Raw genomic sequence first — 20,949 nt, 5'->3', positions numbered from 1 at the left:
CTGAGAAACAAGTTCCCGTATATACAGAGAGACAGACTGACTCAGCTTGTAACGCTGATCATTTTAATATATAATACAATATATGTTATTTTTAGGCTCTACGACAATTTTTTCTGATTGTTACAAGCTTCGTGGCAAACTAATTAACCCTGTTCAGGGTAAAAAATTAATTGAAAGAAGGTTTAAATTTACGTAAGAAATGAGTACAGCATACAAAGTGATCCCACAAACTTCCTTGAGGATGATAGAATATAATAGTATATTTAATTGAAATTTGTACTGCTACCTGCTTTCTAAAATGCTTTAACCTCTTCTTCGTTCATTCCCCACACTCTAATAAATTGTGAGATGTCAGTGCTCTTTTGAAGTGTCATATACTGAGTACCTAATTGACTGTCATATAACTAAACTCGAGCTGTTAAAAGTTTATATAATTATATTTCCTATAGTGTCCAGAAAGAAGAACAAAGCATCTCAAATAATATAGGATTATCATCAGTGAGGAGGAAACTCCTACGTCTCTGCCAGCCCAGAGGCAGTACCAGTAGCGCCGGAACTAGGCGATCTTGATTACCGAAACCGAAATAAACAAATATACAAATTATAAGAAACAAATGACAAGTTGAGCGACATTATCTTCAGCATAAAACTTTATTCACTATAAAAAATTTTAAAGCCCCAACTACCGCGCATACTACAAATATGGTTTCATTTTATTTTTATGCTTCTATTAATACAATCTAACACTAAAAATAACTAAATAAGTAATTATACAGCAACAGAAATTGATATATTTACGCCAGTATATTTGCATAAATTAAATAATGAAAATTAAAGCATTTATATAAGCAGCATGTAGAAATGCATGTATTTGTTTGTGAATGACGACAATGCAATCTTTGTGGCGCTATAAAAAAAAGCGAAAGTATCGATGTTGGGTTTTTGCGGTCAGCTGTTGATTGGCGACATGCGAATGATTTTAGTTTTACTGCGGCTGAAAGTTGCATTAACAGTGCTGAAGGCCACCCGCTGCAACCCACCGACTATGTAAGTATTGAGAGGGTCAATAACCGACGCCAACAGCCGAGCGCATATTTTTAATAAACGAATCGATGTGGAGGACAAGCGCGTCACCACAAAAAAAGAAATGTATCGTAAGCTCACAGTAGACATTGTTTATATGTCTGATAGCAAATAAATCCCATTAAATTATTATGCTCTTTTTATATTACAAAAGCTTATAATGCAAACAGCTGTTTTGTGACATTCACTGTCACTTTTCGTTAAAAGTATAGACTTCCCTTTTTTGACGGAAATTTTTTGCAATTTTAATTATGTTTTTGTTATAAAATATGAGTTTACTTTAAAATGTAGACAATATGACATATGTATGACTGTCAGCGTTATACGCCTTGTTTACTCATTCGCAATTTGTAGACTTCTGGTGGAAAGAAAATACAGACATTATTCAGCAGACCTTGAGCTGGAATCAGCATGCGCCCGAAGTTTTTCACACTTAATGCATTGAAATTTAAATTGAGATTTTGAAACTTTTCGCATGCAGCTGCTGATATCTAGAATATCATTTTCGAAACGCGTGTTTGTATGTGTGCCCAATTAAATTTCACTTTTACAATTATTGCATGCGTACATTTTGTACTCGTATTTACCGAAAATTTAATTGCCCACTCATCATTCGGCGTTTTCTGTGTTTCATAGCGGAAGTTGAAAATAAAACACAAACCGCTGTTGTAAACGAAAATTTGCGTTTCACAAAGCGGCAGCTCATAATATAATAAATGTTTATAAAGGCGCTGTAAGGTGGGGCATCTGCCATGCGTAGGTAGATATGTGAACCTTACACTTGGGCGCAAGCAGCGCTCTCTCTTTAATGGCACATAATTCTATGTCGAATTTAATTCACACCTCGTGTAAATATTTATTTTGGTTTTAAATATAGACGACTAATATAGCTATAACAGATTTATGTTTGCATTTGTAGGTTCTAAAATTTGATAGCAAAGAAAATCGGCGTAGTTAAAAACGCAAGGAAGTAAGTTAGAACGAAATTCACGACGAATAGAATTGATGAAATCGTACTTTAGAGGCATGTACATATATTAACATAATAATAAAAATGTTGACAATTGGACTCTCAAAACAGGCGAAATTTTAAAATTCATGTTATTTTCTGTTCAAACCTCATATAGCTTCAAGCCTCATTGTCATAATAATCGAACCCAGCATGTTTTTTCAGTTGTGTCTATCTGTCTGTGCTCTTTCATAATTCTTAAATCAAGCTTAATGTTGAGCTTCGTTCAAGATTTGATGCCGTTGCGAAGATTTTGCTGTTGAAAAGTCAGCACACTGTTAACAAGCTCCACTTACTTTTTTTTATGCCCAAAATAACCTAAAAATTTCCCAACTTAGCAGCATCTACTTTTATCTCCCAACTATTTCATTTATTTCCTCAAAAAATCCACCAGTTGTTGAAATGCTGGGGTGTCCAGAGTATAAGCATTCTTCTAAGCAACACTTATGAATATTTTCTTTACTTAGGGAAGACTCATGTTGTTCTTAACCGGATAATAATTTGTATCTGTTTGGGTTACGTAGAAACGACAGTTATGGAAACGGTGAACTCATCATATACATATAATGTCATATATTGTATATAATGTCATATGTTGTATATAATTTCATAAGCTTTGCTGGTTGATGCTGTGAGCAAATCATCGTGGCGATTGTAGAGGCCGAAGAACATTTCGTATAAACGTTGACGCGAAATTTGAAAAGTCACCATAAAAGTCTATCATAACTATATAGAATTGTAGCTTATGAACAAATTTTTTCAATTTATTTAATTTCAAACAATTTCTTGTCTAAAAATATTTATAAAGGACTTCTTGTTGTGGCAAAAACTATATGAATTGAAATTGTGAGAAAATTTTCGAGCATGCACTTTGTGGCCCATTCACTTTTTGGCAATACAAAGTATTTAGTCCGTTGACAGTTTTACCCAATTTTGCGGGCATTTTTAATCATATACTGAATGCTCGAACACAAAAAAAATTTTTTTTTTTTTGATATTTGTGCCCGTTGATTGTTTGTTTGCTTGTGACACGCCTTCAAATAAGGTGATCGGCCAATTTATACTTAAAAGTCACTTGCCATTCAAATACGTTTGATGCTTTTTAAAATGTGTGTCATGACTTGATTTAACGTGATTTTATTACAAGTTGTCGTAAACAGCCTTGAAATACTCTAAGTGGTTATTTGTTTGGTTTTCGAGCACAAATATTGAAATAATTTAGCATGTATAGACACAAGAACCGACAGACAACATTTTAATTTGCTTATTTTTATTCAGTTTTTGAACTATTATAATTCCAATGGCCCAACGTGCACTTGAAGCAAATCGATTACTGCTTGTATAGTAATACTGTTTATATTTCATATGCTCTTCTATTGTTTGACTGTTTGAGGCATTCTATTGTAATATTTTGAAAATTCAACATTGCCTTTTAAAATTGAATGTGGAAAATGCCACAAGCATTGATGCTAATGTGAACATACAAAACTATGCTCTCAAGTTCTAAAAGTTTGCATAAATGCTGTGGCATTAAGCGTTCGCTCAGCTGGTTCAAGGCTGTATCTTTTTAATGCTAGTATTTTGAATTAATAGCTGGTTTTATTTTTTTTACTTACTTCATGTTATATATATACATAGATATGATGAATTAATATTTTAGTTTTTTATGAGGAAATATATTGTATTTAATAGCGGCTATAAAGCAATATCAACCAACACGCACACATCTGCAAAGATATAATAGAAAACGAATGCTTATTATAAAAACTTGCATTAATTTGCTTTACTTAATTTATTAATTAAAAGGCATACACATTGCTTGAGCAAGAATTTTAATAAGCAATGCACAAAAATCCTGCGGTTTGTATCTTGCCCCTTTTCTTATCATTGTTTATTTTGTGATAAAGAAATTGGGTGTCTACAGACAGAATCACAACAGCATTAAAGCTGTGTGTAAAGCTAAAATATTGGCATTCGTTATAACCGTAAATATGTGTTACTCGGCGGCAAACAAAATCATGTGGTTGTTTCCAGTTGTTTGTATAGGGTAAGAGGCCGAAATTGATTAAACAAAAATTTTAACTTTTTTTTAAACAATTTTATTTTTAAATTGATAAAATAGAAACGAATTTTTTTTTTAAATAATTTAAACAATTAAGGTCACGCTATTAAAGCACCTGACCTCTAATGTAAACTTGAAATTAAGCCAATGTGCCATTAGGCTGCGCAATATCGCGTGGTTGCTCATTTGTTATTTTCATCAATTTCTTTATTTTTTTTATTTTTTGTAATTATTCTGCGCTTCACCCATGGCCACATTGCAAACTTCAGCTGTCAATTTATTAGTTTTTTGGCATTATAATTTGAAAAATGATTTCACATAATTTAAAAACCGCATAGAAATTGCATAGCAACTCACTATAATTGCTATTAATTAATAAGGAATTAGTGATTTTTTGCCAAAACTACATTTTTTTGCTAAAATTAAATCTCATTGGCATGCGAAAACGTTGAATCGTGCGTTTGGATTTAATGAACGGCTATTAAAATGATTGAAATGTTTTGTGAAAATTTCTAGCCGTCTCGGCGGAAATAATTTGGAATTGACCTCAATGATGTTAGCGTTGTTCAACATTATCTATTTAACGTTTCTTAATTTAAGTTTTGAAATTGAGTGATGGATCTATTAGCCAGCGCCAATTTGCATAAGTTTTTAGGTAATATTTTACATAAAACGGTCGGAATTTAAGCGTTTAGGTGTATAGGAGATTTAAATATAATAAAACTTGTTTAATCTACTACATTTATGTATACGCTTTGACAGTTTGCAGTTTTTCCTATATACTTTATTTTTTACTTATTAATTATTGTTTATTATAATATAGCAGTATGTAACAAAAACTAATACAACTTTATACTTTTTTATTTACAGTGCATCTGGAACAAGTGCAGTTGCGATCGATAATAAGATCGAGCAAGCTATGGTAAGTCCATATATAACAATTTTTATAGTTTTAATTAAAATAAAATATTATTTGATCTTAAGAAAAAAAGTTATGCGTAGTAAACAATGACTTTGAGGTACCATGTCCTTCTGTCTGTATATACGTGCACTAGTCATTCAGTTTTTGAGATATAGATCTGAAATTTTTCATACGTTTTTTTCTTCCCTAGAAGCTGCTCATTTGTCGGAAACGCCGATATCGAACCACAATAACATATTGTTGCCATACAAACCGAACGTTCGAAATCAATTTCTTGTTTGGAAAGCTTTTTTATTTGACATAATATATTCACGAAATTTAGCACAGATTATTGTTTAAGATAGCGGTACAATCTCCGAACTTATATAAATCAGATCACTATAGCTTATAGCTGTCATTCAAACCGACAGATTAAAATCAAAATAAAGATCTCTTTATAACCTTTTATGTTAGAATATAACATATGACTAGATATGTTTTATATCTTTAAGTTCTAGCTTAATTTCTAGAATAAATAATCTTCACGAGATTCTTTGAAAATATTTAATTTAACAACTTATGTACATACATACAGGTATATAGCTTTTTTCTAACAAAAGAGCATAAATACCAGATTTTAGAACCGATAAGTAATTGATTTTAGCTTTAAGTTATTAGATTTTAGTTGCTAATATCGAAAACATTCAGAATATAGTATGTCTTCTTATATGAATTCGAAATTCTACACTTTGCTTTGGTTTTTATAAAAACAAAAACTTTTATGAATCTGCAAACAATGGGCTTGCCTACTGTATTAGCACTTCTAATATACATCAAAATCTAATCGTCAAAGTCTTAAGCACAAAGCGATGAGCCCAGCTCAATTACAACTTTAATTAGTACATACAAATTCACATACACATGTGACAAATGTTGACGTTGCCATAGTTCTAATTATTGGTTTGGCATGCAAAGTGTTAAAGGCAACAACAACAACAAAATATATTTGTGTGAAATCAGATTGCAATCACATATGAATATTTATTATGTCAGTATATATGTGTGTAGTATCGTGCGTATAGTTGACTTGCAATGACATTATATAAGTGTCACGTTGCACACCGATTTGCAAATAAGTGCAATTATCGGAAATTTACTTGACATTTGCTTAGGATTTATAGCTGACGACTTACGTACTTTGCTCAAAGAACATATGCTAAGTTTAGGAAAAGCAGCAATTTGCTATTGACACATTTTAGAGGCCTTATGACGCCTGCTTTGACGCTTTGCTTTTATGTCGTGAAAGCTGTTTGTATCGTTTTGGGGTTTTATTGTTTTTTTTTTTTTTTTGATAAAATCAAAACTTGTAGTTTAGCAATTGTTTTTAATTATCTCAGCGTTAATCCAAGAGCTTGCCAAGATTTGCATTAATTGAAGTTCAACTCTTCTATACTTGTATACATATAGCGTCACCTAAAATGCAAAACAAGGCGTCATAAAAATATTCGAAATTGAGTTTTATTTATATAGATTATGTTTAACTACATCGTTTTACATATATGTATATACAAAACTTTATGCTATCATACCGTAGTGGACATATAAAACCGAAGTCAGTAGGAAAATTTTAATTTTGAGTCAAAATATTCTTCCAAGAAAAAAAGTGAAAATAACAGTATCTTGTTTGGACTTGTAATAAGCGATAAAATAAATTATTACCCAAAAAATATTAATGTTAAATTTTTCAGGAGAAATTTTATTCCAATTTGATCATTTTAATAAAATAAGTAATTATTTGTTTTTATTTCTTAATTTTACTCTATGTATTGGGAAATACCTCTATTAATACTTTGCTGCATTTTTTTTTTTTTTTATTTAATCACCGCTCTAATCCTTGCTGTCATTGACGATATAAGCTTTTGCTCTAATCCAAAGTCTATGTCATCATACCACGTCTTCAAAACTGCGGAAGCCAGTTCTTGTTTGTTCTATGGCTTCTGTGCGGCTAGCTGTTTCTTAATAATCCGTCAGAGATTTACTATTGCGTATGAACCGGGAATGTTGCCGGGTCATGCCAACTGCTTTATCCCTTTTTCATTCATAAAATGGGGAAACTGCCAACAAATACAAGGCAGAAAATCAAAATTAGTTATAGTTGAGATTGATAGCAGTGGTAGAACTGAAAATAATTTACTTATGATGTTGGGCCTGTGACGACATGTCGCACGCAGAATCGTGTTGAAAGATGGCGTCGTTTTGGTGTTGATACAATAAATTCTGATGAGTATTTAAAGCGATCCAGTCGACAAGACCGTCAGATGAGCCTGCCTTAAGCGACTGTCGTTTTTTTTTTAGACCCTTCCAGACCCTTTTTTCCGGTTAAAAACATCCGTCTCTTAAAATTTTTTCATGCAGTCTGCAATAGTAATCTGACCGAAGTCCACAAAGCGCGTTACTTGTGTGGAGCATTGATTCCGCTGCGATAAGGCTATTATTCGCCCTTTAGTGACAACAGTAATTTCTAGTCGTTTTGGAGTTTCTATATATAAATGTTTTCTATATATATAATATAACTGCACTTTCACAAACTTTTTACAAACACAATTGATATTTTAATGCTGCAAATCAACACTTTACGACAGCACCATCTGCATACGTATACAAGAAAAAAATTAAAATTTTGTTTCAATATGATTATTTTATATTGTTTTTTCCTTCTCCTGCAAACTTACGATAAGTGATGTTACGTTATTTTGTAGTTTCGCTGTGGTTATGTACATATTTATATGGTACTTCTAGAATCTTTAAGAAAGCCTCTTAATTACGCAAAGCCGCCACTACTTCATCAATTTAAAAGCACCATTTAATTTATCACTTCGACTTTTCACATACAAATCAATTTTCAACTACAATACACAAATATGCAATACATTTGTATAAACTTGTATGTATGTAAGTATTCGCCTGCATATCGTTGTCATCGCTGTTACTTTACGGTCATTTCAACAAACAGCTGAAGTCCACGTTGTCAGCGGAGGCTTTCCTTTCTTCGGTTGGCTGCACTTGAACACTGCAATCGGCGGCGCTAACTCCAATCAACACAACTGCTGTTCGTGAGGCGCAACAACTTTGTTGCCACTGCTGCAGCCGTTTGCTGTTGCACATTACTTTTTTTCTTTTTTTTTGCTGTGTCGTTGAAAGCATTGTCGCTAAAAATAGCTGTAATGAATTCGCAATAGCAATTTAATTTAGTTCATTGGCTTAAGTTGAGTATCTGTGTCGCCAACATTCACACCGTTGGCAATGCGCTGGCAACAGCCGCGCATGGAGCTTGCATTCAAGCGCTCAGCATTTATTATTCGATTGATTGACTGGCGGTTGTTTGTCTGTCCGCATGATCATTGGCTTTGTTGTCAACGTTACTGTGTATTCGTCGCATTTATAACGCCTGTCTACTTGCCGCATACATGTGTACATATATGTATATATGTGTATATAGGATTTTTGTCGTGCAACTTGTTCTGCAATCGTTTGTCTGAACGTTTATGTTTTCACGTTAATGCCCACATAAATATGTCTGCTGATGCGAGCAAGCAGCTGGCATTTGCTAGTTAGCTGGCCGCCTAGCTCACTTGACTAGCTCTATCCACATATGTACTTGTATATATGGTAGATGCTGTCACACTACCGCTTAGTTTTGCGCTAAATCATCCGGTGACTTCTATACAGCTTTCGCAATTAAATGAATGACAGCCAAGCACACCACGGATGTTTGTTCGTTGTTGTTCAAATAGAAGAACCAAAAAATGCGAAGCGAAAAGAAACCCAATAAATAAAGTGCGGCAGAACTTTCCCGCGTAAACAATGTATATATACATGCAGTATATTTTTAAATACACCGTAGTGAAATCAACTAGCTTTAAACTACTACGCAACTAGTCCGCAAGTTAGTTAGCCGACTGCCTTTTTCCATATTAGCATTTATTGTATACTTACGCGAAGTCAATGTCAATCAGAAATATAACAGTTGTATATTAGTTCAAAGTACTCACAGCGTATTCACCGGCAACTGCAAAGCCGATGAGCTTGCCTTTATCCGGATGGACGCGAGTCGGTACTCCGTTGTTCTCTTGCGCTCTAACGCTGGATCCATTAACCTCCCTGGCAAGCGCTGGTCTACAACCACAATCTGCGCAGCTGTGAATCCGTAAGAAGTCCTCTCAAATATTCGCTCTTATTAAAGTCAATCTCGCCGTAATTGTGGGTGTCCTGGCTGGACATTATCCAATAGGCTCATACGCGTTGCGCCTAAATATTTTGTCGGACGCTCTTTGTCAAAACTATATAGAGGAAGAATCATCTAAGCACTTTTGCGAAACGAAGATTGAAATATCTCAGTAAACACAATAGTAGTACAAATAAGTATTTTTTCGGACTAGTTCGGACTAAAATAATAGTTGCTTCTGCATAAATGCTTGCTCCTACTAAGAACTGTGCACTTCTTAAATTGCATACTGCGCCTTGCCATTTCAGGAGCTTAGTTTTCACTTATTTATTACTTGCGTTTGTACATATATATTTATGTATGTGCGACCGGCAAATGCAGACAGTGAAGCTGAAGATTTTATTTATTTAGTTGCAAGTGCTTTTGTTGCAATTTCTCCAATTAGCCAGCATTTTCAATTTGTGGCAAGCGGATTTGTGTAAGAATGTAAGATGTAAGTGTGTGTGTCTTGATTAGCCATAAGCGGCAATAGTAGACAAAATTGACTAGCACTTTTCTTCGAAAATAAGCACTTATGCACCATATACGCTTATATATATTTTTATCGCATCAATTGATATCTTTCTAACATAGACATTAATTTTCCCGAGTGTTTACTTTATACTTCTAAAAAAATTTAAAATAATATAAATTCATTTACGCTTTCATCGAAACTTCAGGCTTTCTAATTCTCTCTATTATATATCTATAATAAGAACTTCCAACGAAGATGTAGCTGGCAAACAAATAAATTCTATTTTTTTTTTTTTGGTGAAAGCTCTGAAAGCTGCAAGTAAAAGTTTGGAAAAGTTCTTTAAAACAATTTTTGTATAAAAGCTGTGAAAGCTAAAATTGAAAGTTTGAAAAAACTAATCCATATATTCATCTAATCTTGTGTTTCTCCAAAAGCTTCTAACTATTAAATAAAATTTGCATAATCGAAAATTTTCATGCTTTTACCATCAAAGTTACATGCTTTTACTAGGAAGGAACTGTACCTGTTAAATATATATATAAATGATCAGCATGATGAGCTGAGTCGATTTAGCGGACGATTCGTGCGTCTGTCGTTATATACGCGAACTTGTCCCTCAGTTTCCGAGATAACTCATGAAAACTTTAGTACTTAAGAACCTTAAAATACTTCTTAAGCTTTGGTATGTTATATTGGAATGTAAATTTTTTTATTGCTCGAGGCTTCTTCTTACTAGCGGTGATTTTTGTGATAGCTTAATATTATATATCTCCCTATAAAAATTTACATATACATTTATATACTTGTACATATGTTAATTTTTATACAACTGTAACGGCAAATAAATGCCGACAAATTTATATGGCATCGATATCATTAGCAAGGTTGGATTGAAATATTGTACAACCTAATGAGTTTCGAATCATGTATATACATATGTACATTTCTTAAAATATAATATCCGGTTAAACTGAGCGCAAAACTGTAAAAATATGTATTTACGATAAACTTTGTAATTTAATTTAATAAAATTCCTTATTGGCTTTAAAAAAATGTTAACAGAACTTTCACTTAGCTTAAAAAGTTGTTTCGCCTTATACAGTCAGAATTTGTGATAGTCACGTTGCGCATGTGAAAATAAAATTTTCCAATTTCTAAGCTATTTTCACTTTTCTACCAACAGGATGCAAGCGTGCTGCCTGCAATGAATTCATCACCGACATTTTTGTAATTTTTTTTGGAATTTAACGATATTTCTCTATAATTACAATACTTCAGAGCTGTCTGTTCAGTTTTTCCTTGTAACATTTTGATATTTATTGTATTATTGAACGCACAATAAAATCCAATAAAATCGCCCAATGCCCCAGCAATATGTGTGTATGCTCGCTAGCGCTGAGCATTTAACAAAGCAAATGCGCTTATCAGCAATTAACATTTGAGCAATAATCGCGACACTTAGCTTATTTGGAATAATGTAAAAGGGTATTTATTTGCTTGAAGGTGTTGTAATGTAATTTATTATTCTAAATAAAATTAAAATAGATTTGATTACATATACACACAAAGTCAGTGTGTATATATGTATACTAATGCTTGTACGAGGTAAATATATTTACAAGTATGTTTTTAAATTTGCTGACAAGCTAGATGTACAATATTTATTGAGTATATATATTTACAATACAATAAAGCTTACGTTTTCCTGTTTTCCTACGTGAAAAGAATTTGTTCTTGCGTTATCGGCAGCACTTCATGTGGAATTCATGTAAAGTTATTCATATAAAATGCCTCAAACAATTCGCCTTGTACAATACAATATTTATATCCAGAACAGGGTATATTAAAATTGCCACAAAGTTTGTAACACCTAGAAGGAAACGTCGGAGGCTCTATAAAATATATACCTAAATGATCAGCGTGATGAGCTGAGTCGATTTGGCCGTGTCCATCTGTCTATATATACGCGAATTAGTACCTGAGTTTAAGAGATATCGATCTGAAATTTTGCATACCTTTTTTCTCCCCAAGAAGTTGCTCATTTGTCGGAACCGCTGATATCGGAGCATTATAGCATATATCTGCCATATAAACTGATCGATCGGAATCAAGTCATTACATGGAAAACCTTTTTATTTTACGAGATATATTAACGAAAATTAACATGGGTTATTGATTAAGGCATTGGTGCAATCTCGGAAGAAATTGTTCAAATCACGTCATTGTATGGAAAACTTTTTATTTTACGAGATATCTGAACGAAATTTGATAACGGTGATATCTCCGAAGAAATTTTTCTGATTGGATCGCTATAACCTATAGCTGTCATATGAAACTAACCTATCAAAATCAAGTTTCTGTACAGAATATTTTATATATGTGAAGGGTATTATAGCTTTGGTGCAATCTAAGTTGAAGTTGTTTCTTGTTTTATGACTCGTTTGCTGTTTATCGATATGCATATACAATATATTTTTTTTTAATATTTTATGAACATTTTGTTGCACTCTTATCGTCAACGAGTTATCAGCGGCACGCAAATGCGCACTTAGTTTATGTGCACAGCAACAACAACGACGACAAATAAATATAATGTATATTTTTGTATGCCAAATATGGAGGCGCGACTACGCGCTTAATGTATGTACATATGTACTTTTTTACATATACATATGTACATATATAGATATTTATATATGTATGTGCTTCATTATATTTTATCTGTACAATTTTGTCGTCGTTCTTTCCCATTCAAAACAAAAAATGTTCTCACATTTTTACATATTTATCTATCTAATATATGTTTATGTTTTGTATGTGTACATAAGTGTTAATATTTTTACACACCCACTTTTGTGCTAACTGCACTGTACATACCATCTGCAGATACTTTAAATATTATCTTTTTGTGACTATTGCAACAACCTTGGCACATTTCTAGCCATGTGTGCAGCAGCTGGGGGGCCACAAGTGCATCTGTGTTTAATTGTAGAGCTTTTTTCCAGCGTTTAGCTGTTTCGACTTTATCTCTGAGTTCACATTTTAAGTCATGCTACCATCTAATGATTTATATTAAATCATTAATATTTTTAATTAACAATTTTATTACAGTTGCAATTATGAAAAAATGTATACAATAAATGTGCTTATATAAACCTTTGCTTTTGTTGTAATTTGGAAAAAATACTTTAAAAAAATTTTTGCTGGGTCTGAACATATTATATTTGTGTTTTAGCAGACTGCTTGACTAGCTGTCCAGAAACACGAAAGTTTCAACTAGCTTGTTTCTATTAGCTAATTAAGTAAGATTCCTTATCAAGTACTTATAAGCTGATAAGCCTTAAGCTTTTGCAATTAAAAGCTTATCTAACAATGCTTGTTTTGAGTGCTGAAAAAAGTTCTAGCTACTCTTTAGACTCAACGAAATTAAAATATATTATTTTATTAAACGAAATTTATTGCTTATAATGTATACATATATACATTTTTTTTTTTTTGAAGTTTTATAGTGTCCGTTTATATTTAAACTTTTTTTATATTTTTTTTAATTCGTTGATTTTCAAAATGCTTCATTCCATGCATTTATGTTTGTTTACTATTCAGAAAAAAAGTCCAAACAAAATTGCTGGTATGACATCGTCAGAAATAGGTTCGTTAATTTTGAGTAAGAAATATTCATACATAATTCACATTCGTGTGCCGGTTTTCCACTGATAAGATAAAAATAATTATGATGGCCTACTATTTGTTCAAGTGCTTTGACAATGTTTTGAAAAACAAAATTTCACTACTTTAAGTAAAAGAAACAAAGAATTTTTGTTTTCAACTGCCAACTTTGTAAACAATCAATTGAGTGCACGAATAGCTACGGGAATTTGGAATTTCCAAAATATACTTAAAGAAATGTGTGGTTTTGATATTGGTTTTTCCATTATAAATAGCTATGTATGTATCGTATTACAATATATATGTGTATATATATATTATTATTTTAAAATAACTTTCGTTAATGGAAAGTTATTGACTTCGAAGTAGTATTATAATTTTTCGAAAGCTGACTAAAAAAAAACTTTAACTTTAGCAGCACCGAAGCTATAAAATACCCTACACAGGTGTTTTTCTTATGCCAAAAAGGGGCATAAAAAATCTTTAACTTCATTTTGATTGGTCAGTTTGTATGGCTAAGATAATTTTACAAATAAAAAAGTTTTCCATACAAGAACTTAAATTGCATCGTTCGGTTTGTATGGCAGCTGTGTCCTATAGTGATCCGATATCGACGATTCCTACAAATGAGCAGCTTCTTGGCGAGAAAAGAATGTGTGCAAAATTTAAAATTTTCCGATATCCCAAAAAACCTATTACTTTGTATAGCAGAATACAAAGTATTTGCGAACTTCATACCAACCTATGCACTTACATACAGAAAATGTAAATAAATTTAATATTATTTGCTTTAGTTGAACCTGGCTAATAAACAATTTCTACTGCCAAATCGGCTATGAAACAATTTCGAAATTCCTTGTTAGAGCACCAAGCATGTTTGGCAAGATTTTACACAACTAATTGAAAACCAAAGCGTGCAATGAAAATTTATATTGAAAACGAATTCAACTCAAATTCAACTATGTGTAATGTTATGCTTGTCGTTTTTTCTACAAATTTATTGGCACTGTTTTAGGGAATTGTAGAAACGATCATCCTAGCTCTGACAGAATTTGGTTCCAATTGCTTTGAAAGTGCCCTTCCGTTCTATTCATGATGACGATATCTCTCAATGACCAAATGAGATCAAAGCACCCGCCTTATTTTATTTTAGCTGGTAAAAAAAAAAGACGTAGCTTAACGAATTGATATTTATGTGGTCGATTTGCTGTTAATTCAACCATACACGCTTTCGATTTGAAGCAAACTATAAAGCATTACAGTTTTAACATGTCAATATGTGTGGCGATGTGGCAGTATGTCGGCGTGAGTGCACCATTTGACAGCTAGACACTTGTCGTTTGTCTTCATTGACGTCAATACAATTTCCTATTTGGCTACTTGAATGAATGGGCGGCTATTGACAAAGTCAAAGTCACTAAACAAGCAAGTAAGATTATTGGTGCATAAACCTACATACAGTAGTTGTCATAGTGAGCTTTTAGTGCTACTACTTGCCTGCTAAAGGACCTCATAAAGTATCATAAAGCTTCTTGATAAGCTGTCAAACTTACCATATACGTCACCTATGGCTCATTTGTATGCAAAAATTAGTAATAATTTCATTTAAAAAAGATTATATAGTTTTTTGTTTTTATTTTTTATATATTTTTTTTTAATATTATAATTTTTTTAAATCGTTTTTATAACTTATAAAAAAAATTTATAATTTATAATTTTTTTTTTAACATTTCTTTATTGTACAAACACCCTACCAGAAAAATATTTTTGTGTTATTAGTTTTTGGTAATTGCCTTAAATTTTTATAAATTTTTATAAAATTAAATTCTATATACCGCATCTTGACATGTATGTATAATATATTTTAACACCATTTTAAGAATAAATTCTTGTTTATATCTTGGCAAAAAACTTCAAAGTGTACAAATTCATCAGTTGATTCATTTATGGCATGGGTTTTAGAAAGCCGCACCATTTGACCTAAAAATTTACGTTTTGCAACTCGTAAATTTTACTTTTCTTCCGACTTGCTAAAAATATCACCGAAATCGACAATAATTTCGCCACGAATCCGCCCACACATACAAAACTTGTCAGATCGAGAGGGAAATGCAACATAAAAATGCAATAAACTTAAACAAAGCGATTCGTCAAAATCATCAGCCTTGAAGTGAAAATGAAATTTCACCTTGGCGGCGACAATAAAATCCTTTTCGTGCAATTCTGTGCATTTGAAAACAGTCGCAATTGCTTAGACACGCCAACACAACAATTAGCACGAAAAATTGGAATTCCTGTAAAAAAATTTAAAACAATTTCAAGGTATTTCATTAAAAAAAAATTTAAACAATTTCAAGGCATTTCATTTAAAAAAAAAATTGCACTAAAATATATTGTAAGTTGAAAGGTGACTAAGAGGAATAGTTGCTGCTGCTATTGCATAATTGCGAGCTGCGCAAATACAATACACACTCATTAGCTGCCGAGGCACGCCCACACTTCGGAATCAATACAAAATTGTCTATATTGACATCAATGTATTGCATTTGCCCTGCTTCTTAATGACACAGCGGGGAATCTTACATTTTGCGGAAGAATTACAAAGAGAACTTATCGGCATATTAGTAGTCTTAAGTGGCCGCGTGTGGTGTAAATACGCTTATAGTTATGTCACGTCCTCCATGACGTATACGCAACTTTTTTTTCTTAACTCACAGCTGATTCATTGTCATTTGCACACAAATTTGTGATGAAATCTAATAGTTTGGTTATTATAGCTTTTAAAAGTAAATGAGTAAAATCATGTATATTTTACAATTTCACTGTAACTACTTAAGGCTGCTGCAGTGCAAAATTATATCTCACTTATGTGCATATGTACAAGTGCATGTAATATAACTCCGTATTCATTTATGTGTCAGTTACCTATGGCACTTTGAAAAAGTCAACAATCATGTGTATTGTTTACAACTCGTATGTTAATGTGTTTGTACTTGTAATGGGAGATTTTATATTTCACGCTGTTGTAGTTTTTGCTACACTGACTCAGGTAATAGGCGTTGACGTCAATAAAATCACAAGATTGCACACCCAGCAATAGTTATACCAACTCCATCACTCACTCGCACTTAAATATAAAAAAATATTGCTGCACAACAGCTGAGAAACTGCACTTTCATTTCGCGATATTATAATTCATTAAGGTAGAGGAGGTGGCAGAAAGAGTTTGAGTTATTAAGTATCACTATACTCAAACACCAAATAAATTTAATCAGCTTTAAAGTAAATCAAGAAATATCTGTTATATGTATATATATAAATATTTTCTAAGTTTTATACTAAACCAGAAATAACGTTAACTTCCACTGCGCCAAAGCTATAATACCATTCACAGGCGCCTTTCTTATAGCATTTTGATCAATCAGTTTGTATGACAGCTATATGCTATATTCGTCCGATCTGAACAATATGTTTATAGATTTTAGCGTTGCCTTGAACAAAACTCTAAGTCCAATTTTGTAAAGATATTTTGTCAACAAAAAGGTTCCCATACAAGAGCTTAATTTGGATCGGTCAGTTTGTATGGCAGCTATATGCTATACTAGTCCAATATCGGTGATTTCGAAAAATTAGTAGCTTTTTGAAGTAAAAAGACGTGTGGAAAATTTCAAATCAATAACTCATTTATATTCGTATAAATAATAGTTTATTTTTGTAACCAAAAAAAAATTAATTTAAAAGTTCAGTTGTTAAAGTAAGCACACTCTCTACAACTCTTAAAACCTTTTATTTGCGTGATGATATATTCTGAGTTGAAGTGTGCTTATTTTTGTTTAAAGATCTTATTATAAGTGCCACTTAAAATACGCTAGTTAATCAAAAAGTATATTTCACGTCATTAAATTTTGCCGATTCAATTCCCTCTTCTAGAGCAAGCAGCATGTCTAACCCCTACAAAACGTGGAGAGCTTTTTTCTTGTTCTTACTCAATCTTTACATAACTAAGAACGCAATTGATTCATATTTGACCCTCAAGCGCATTTGTTTTTTTTAACGATGTTTCTAAGAGAACCCCTCATAATACAGAACCTTAACACATGGAACATATCTAACCTCTAACGCTCCCATTTTAAAGCTTAGAAAGTATTAAATGTTCTCGCAAGCACGCTTACAGTAAATTTTTCATTGTCTAGAAGTTATTTAAATCTTAACTTACCTACACTCACTAAAAGTAAAAGGCACCCATATCACTTGTACGCTATTAGAAACGCAGACCACCTACTACGGTTATTAAAATAGACGCTGACCGACTTTTATGAAAAAAATAAAATAAAATTGCGTTCATTAATTGCAATTATACGCAATTCGCTCGCATTTAGCTATCAACTTTTCGAAGTCAAGTTGTTATTTACTAAGGTTGTTGCTAAGTGTTTAAAAAGTCGTCTAGCAAGTCATTTGCATTTGTTCTCTTTGTAGACACAGTGGTGCTTAAAATTAATGGTCCCCATAAAAGTGCGTGCGCTCATGCACACACACATATGCGTAGCTGTCTCAAATGCAGCTGTTTTACTCATTTAAAAGCGAGTCGTTGTAAATATTCAGTTCAGAATTACATCTACGAGTACAACTCGTCGTATTTTAATTACTTGCCTGACAACATTTGACCAACACATGTGTTTTATATATTGCAATAATTTATGCTGACTGCCAATTTTAAATATTGTAGTATGCTCGTATATACTCGCGTCTATGCATTTATGCTATTGGCTTTGTCGTGTCTTATTTAATATTTATGTTAGTGGCGTCCTTGCACAGTACCTCCATCCAGCCTGCCGCACACGCTCTTTTGATCACCACTCACTCGTTCGCTTGTTGCTTTGGGTTGTAAAAATGGCAATGACGGGCACTAAAGCAACTTAGTCTATTACAAAAAAAAAAAAACTATTTAACTGATGCAACAACACTACAAAGCAAACTATGCGACCACCAAAGCTAGTATAGGGTGTTGCCAGTTTTTTTATACCCTGCACAGGGTATATTAAGTTTGTTACAAAGTTTATAACACCCAAGAAGAAACGTCTGAGACTCGTATATATATAAAGTATGTACAGATATGTAAATAATAAGCGTGACATGCTTAGCCGCTTTAGCCATGTCCATCTGTCTGTCCGTCCGTATACACCGGAACTAGCTCCCTCACTTTTTGAGATATCGATCTGAGACTCTGCATACTTTCTTTTCTCTCAACGAAGCAGCTCATTTGTCGCAGCCGCCGATAAAGGACCACTATTATGCTATACATAGTATAGCTGTCATATAGACGGACTAATCAAAATCAAATTCTTGTATGCAAAAGTTTTTTATTTCACAATATATCTTTACGATATTTGGCATTAGTTATTGACCAAGGCAATGCTATAATCTCCGAACAAATTTTTTACATCGGCCAACTATAACATATAGCTGTCATACAAACCGATCGATCAAAATCAAGTTGTTGTATGGAAAACTTTTGTATTTGACGAGATATCTTCACGAAACTTGACACGGATTATTGTCCAAGTCAACGCTACAATTTGCTAACAAAATGTTTAAATAGGCTAACTATAACAGAGAGCTGCCATACAAACTGACCAAACAAAATCAACTGCTTGTATGAAAAACTTTTTTATTTGATAAGAAATCACAGTTATTACAAAATTTAATGGCCAAGATTTCTAGCCAGATTTCATTAAAAAACGCTTAATACATCATAACATCTGGCAACACTGCCAATTTGTATTTATTATTACGACTATTTACGTTGTATTACTTAATACACTAAACATTGCGTGCCTGCATTACTCACATACACACACACACACAAAACAGGCGCCCCCAAGCTTGGTTTTTGTTGTTGTTATTTTGGCTTACTGTCCGTCCAGCTAACGCGTAACCGGCATTTATAAAACTTATGTCAGTCGCATGCATGCGCCGCTGCTGGTGGGAGATTATGTAAAATAGGTGAATTGAACTGCTTATTAGTTAGCATGTAGTCATGACTGTTGTTATTCTTGTTTTTACGCTTGCTTTTATTTGGTATGTAAGTCAATAGTGTGACGTCTTGCGAAAATGTAGGCGAATGCCTTATGACATGCAACATATGTACGTATGTGGCGCGCTTTGCCTCGTAAGCGACTATAAAAAGTTATGAGGTAAGTTAGCAGGTAACTGTGCAACAGTGCATACATACAGACATAATTATGTGCACTGTATGTAGTATGTTATGTATGTAACAAATGTTTTTTTTTTTGTTTTTCTTTAAACAATGTAATAATGTTTGGCCACGTATAGATTGTTATGAACATTTCTAATTCATTTTTATTTATATAGAAGCATATATCTGTATCTACATAAATATTGTATTTATATATGTACATATGCATGTGTGTCTCAAAAATATTCGTGCGAATCGTATAGCAGATCGTTTAGCCACACTTGTTTCAAACAAATTTCAACGGCGTGTTATAAGCGGCCGTGTTTAAAATAAATCATTGAACTCTTCTCGTCCAACGTCGTCGTGTGTACATATGTATATACAATATATACATATATGTGTATATTTTTGTATATTTATATGTTTATTTACGTGGCAAGTCAATTAAAATTTCGCTTTTGTTTGCGATTTCCTTGAGCAATTTTTCAATTAAAAATAAATCGCCGAAAAATTGCAACAACTACAACAAATACAAAACAACAACATTCGAATTAAAATCTACGCGGAAATGTTTACTTCATTCTTCTTCAACGCAGCTGTGCTGCTATTTTTCGCACAGTCCTAAATTCCTAGTCAATATTTCAAAGTATCGTTGTTATTATACCGTTATTTTGTAGCACATAAATTGGTTTTTAGCATGTGCTGATAACAAATTTTCGTAAAGAATATGTTCGAAACAGTTGTCTTATAAAACTAGCATTTTCTAAATACATACATAAATATGTACATATATGTGAGTGTGTAGTTTTTGGGTTCAACAACACGCTAGGGCATTGGTCAAAGTTCAACGATTTGCTTACGCTTAGCATAGACATAGAATGAACTAATAAATTTATTCAAGGTCTTATTGTTATGAATTATTTATTTATATTTTTCAAAAAAAGTATAGCATTATATAGTATTTCGCCTTTGAATGGAAAACTCTCAAAACGTTTTAAATACGTTCATCATATAGTTCGATTTCTTTTGTGTTATTTATTCCCTCAACAGGGTATATTAAGATCCTCATGAAGTTTGCTTCCGTCTATATATACTCGAACTAGTCTCTCAGTATTTGGAATATCAATCTGAAATTCTGCATACGTCCTTTTCTCTCCAAGAATCTGCTTATTTGTCGGAAGCGCCGATATCGGACCACTGTAGCATTTAGCTGCCATATAAACTGAAGAACCGGAATACAGTGTTTGTATGGAAATGAACGATCGTAATCAAGTTCTTGTATGAAAAACATTT

At 32.6% G+C, this 20,949-nt stretch overlaps 1 protein-coding gene across 10 annotated transcripts in view; it reads left to right on the top strand.

The window, feature by feature from the left end:
• bun (TSC22 domain family member bunched) overlaps window positions 1–20,949 on the top strand; it is a 214,031-nt gene that overhangs the window by 158,317 nt on the left and 34,765 nt on the right. For all 10 annotated transcript variants that reach the window (XM_036366485.2, XM_014231425.3, XM_014231424.3 and 7 more), the window contains one exon: window positions 5,025–5,076. In XM_036366485.2, the coding sequence (XP_036222378.2) occupies window positions 5,025–5,076 (52 nt within the window). The remainder of the gene's footprint in view (window positions 1–5,024; window positions 5,077–20,949) is intronic.

This window comes from Bactrocera oleae, chromosome 3, assembly GCF_042242935.1.
Source record: "Bactrocera oleae isolate idBacOlea1 chromosome 3, idBacOlea1, whole genome shotgun sequence".
Classification (NCBI taxonomy): Eukaryota; Metazoa; Arthropoda; class Insecta; order Diptera; family Tephritidae; genus Bactrocera; species Bactrocera oleae.
Note: the sequence above shows the minus strand (reverse complement) of the source record. Positions and strands in the feature narration are given on the sequence as shown.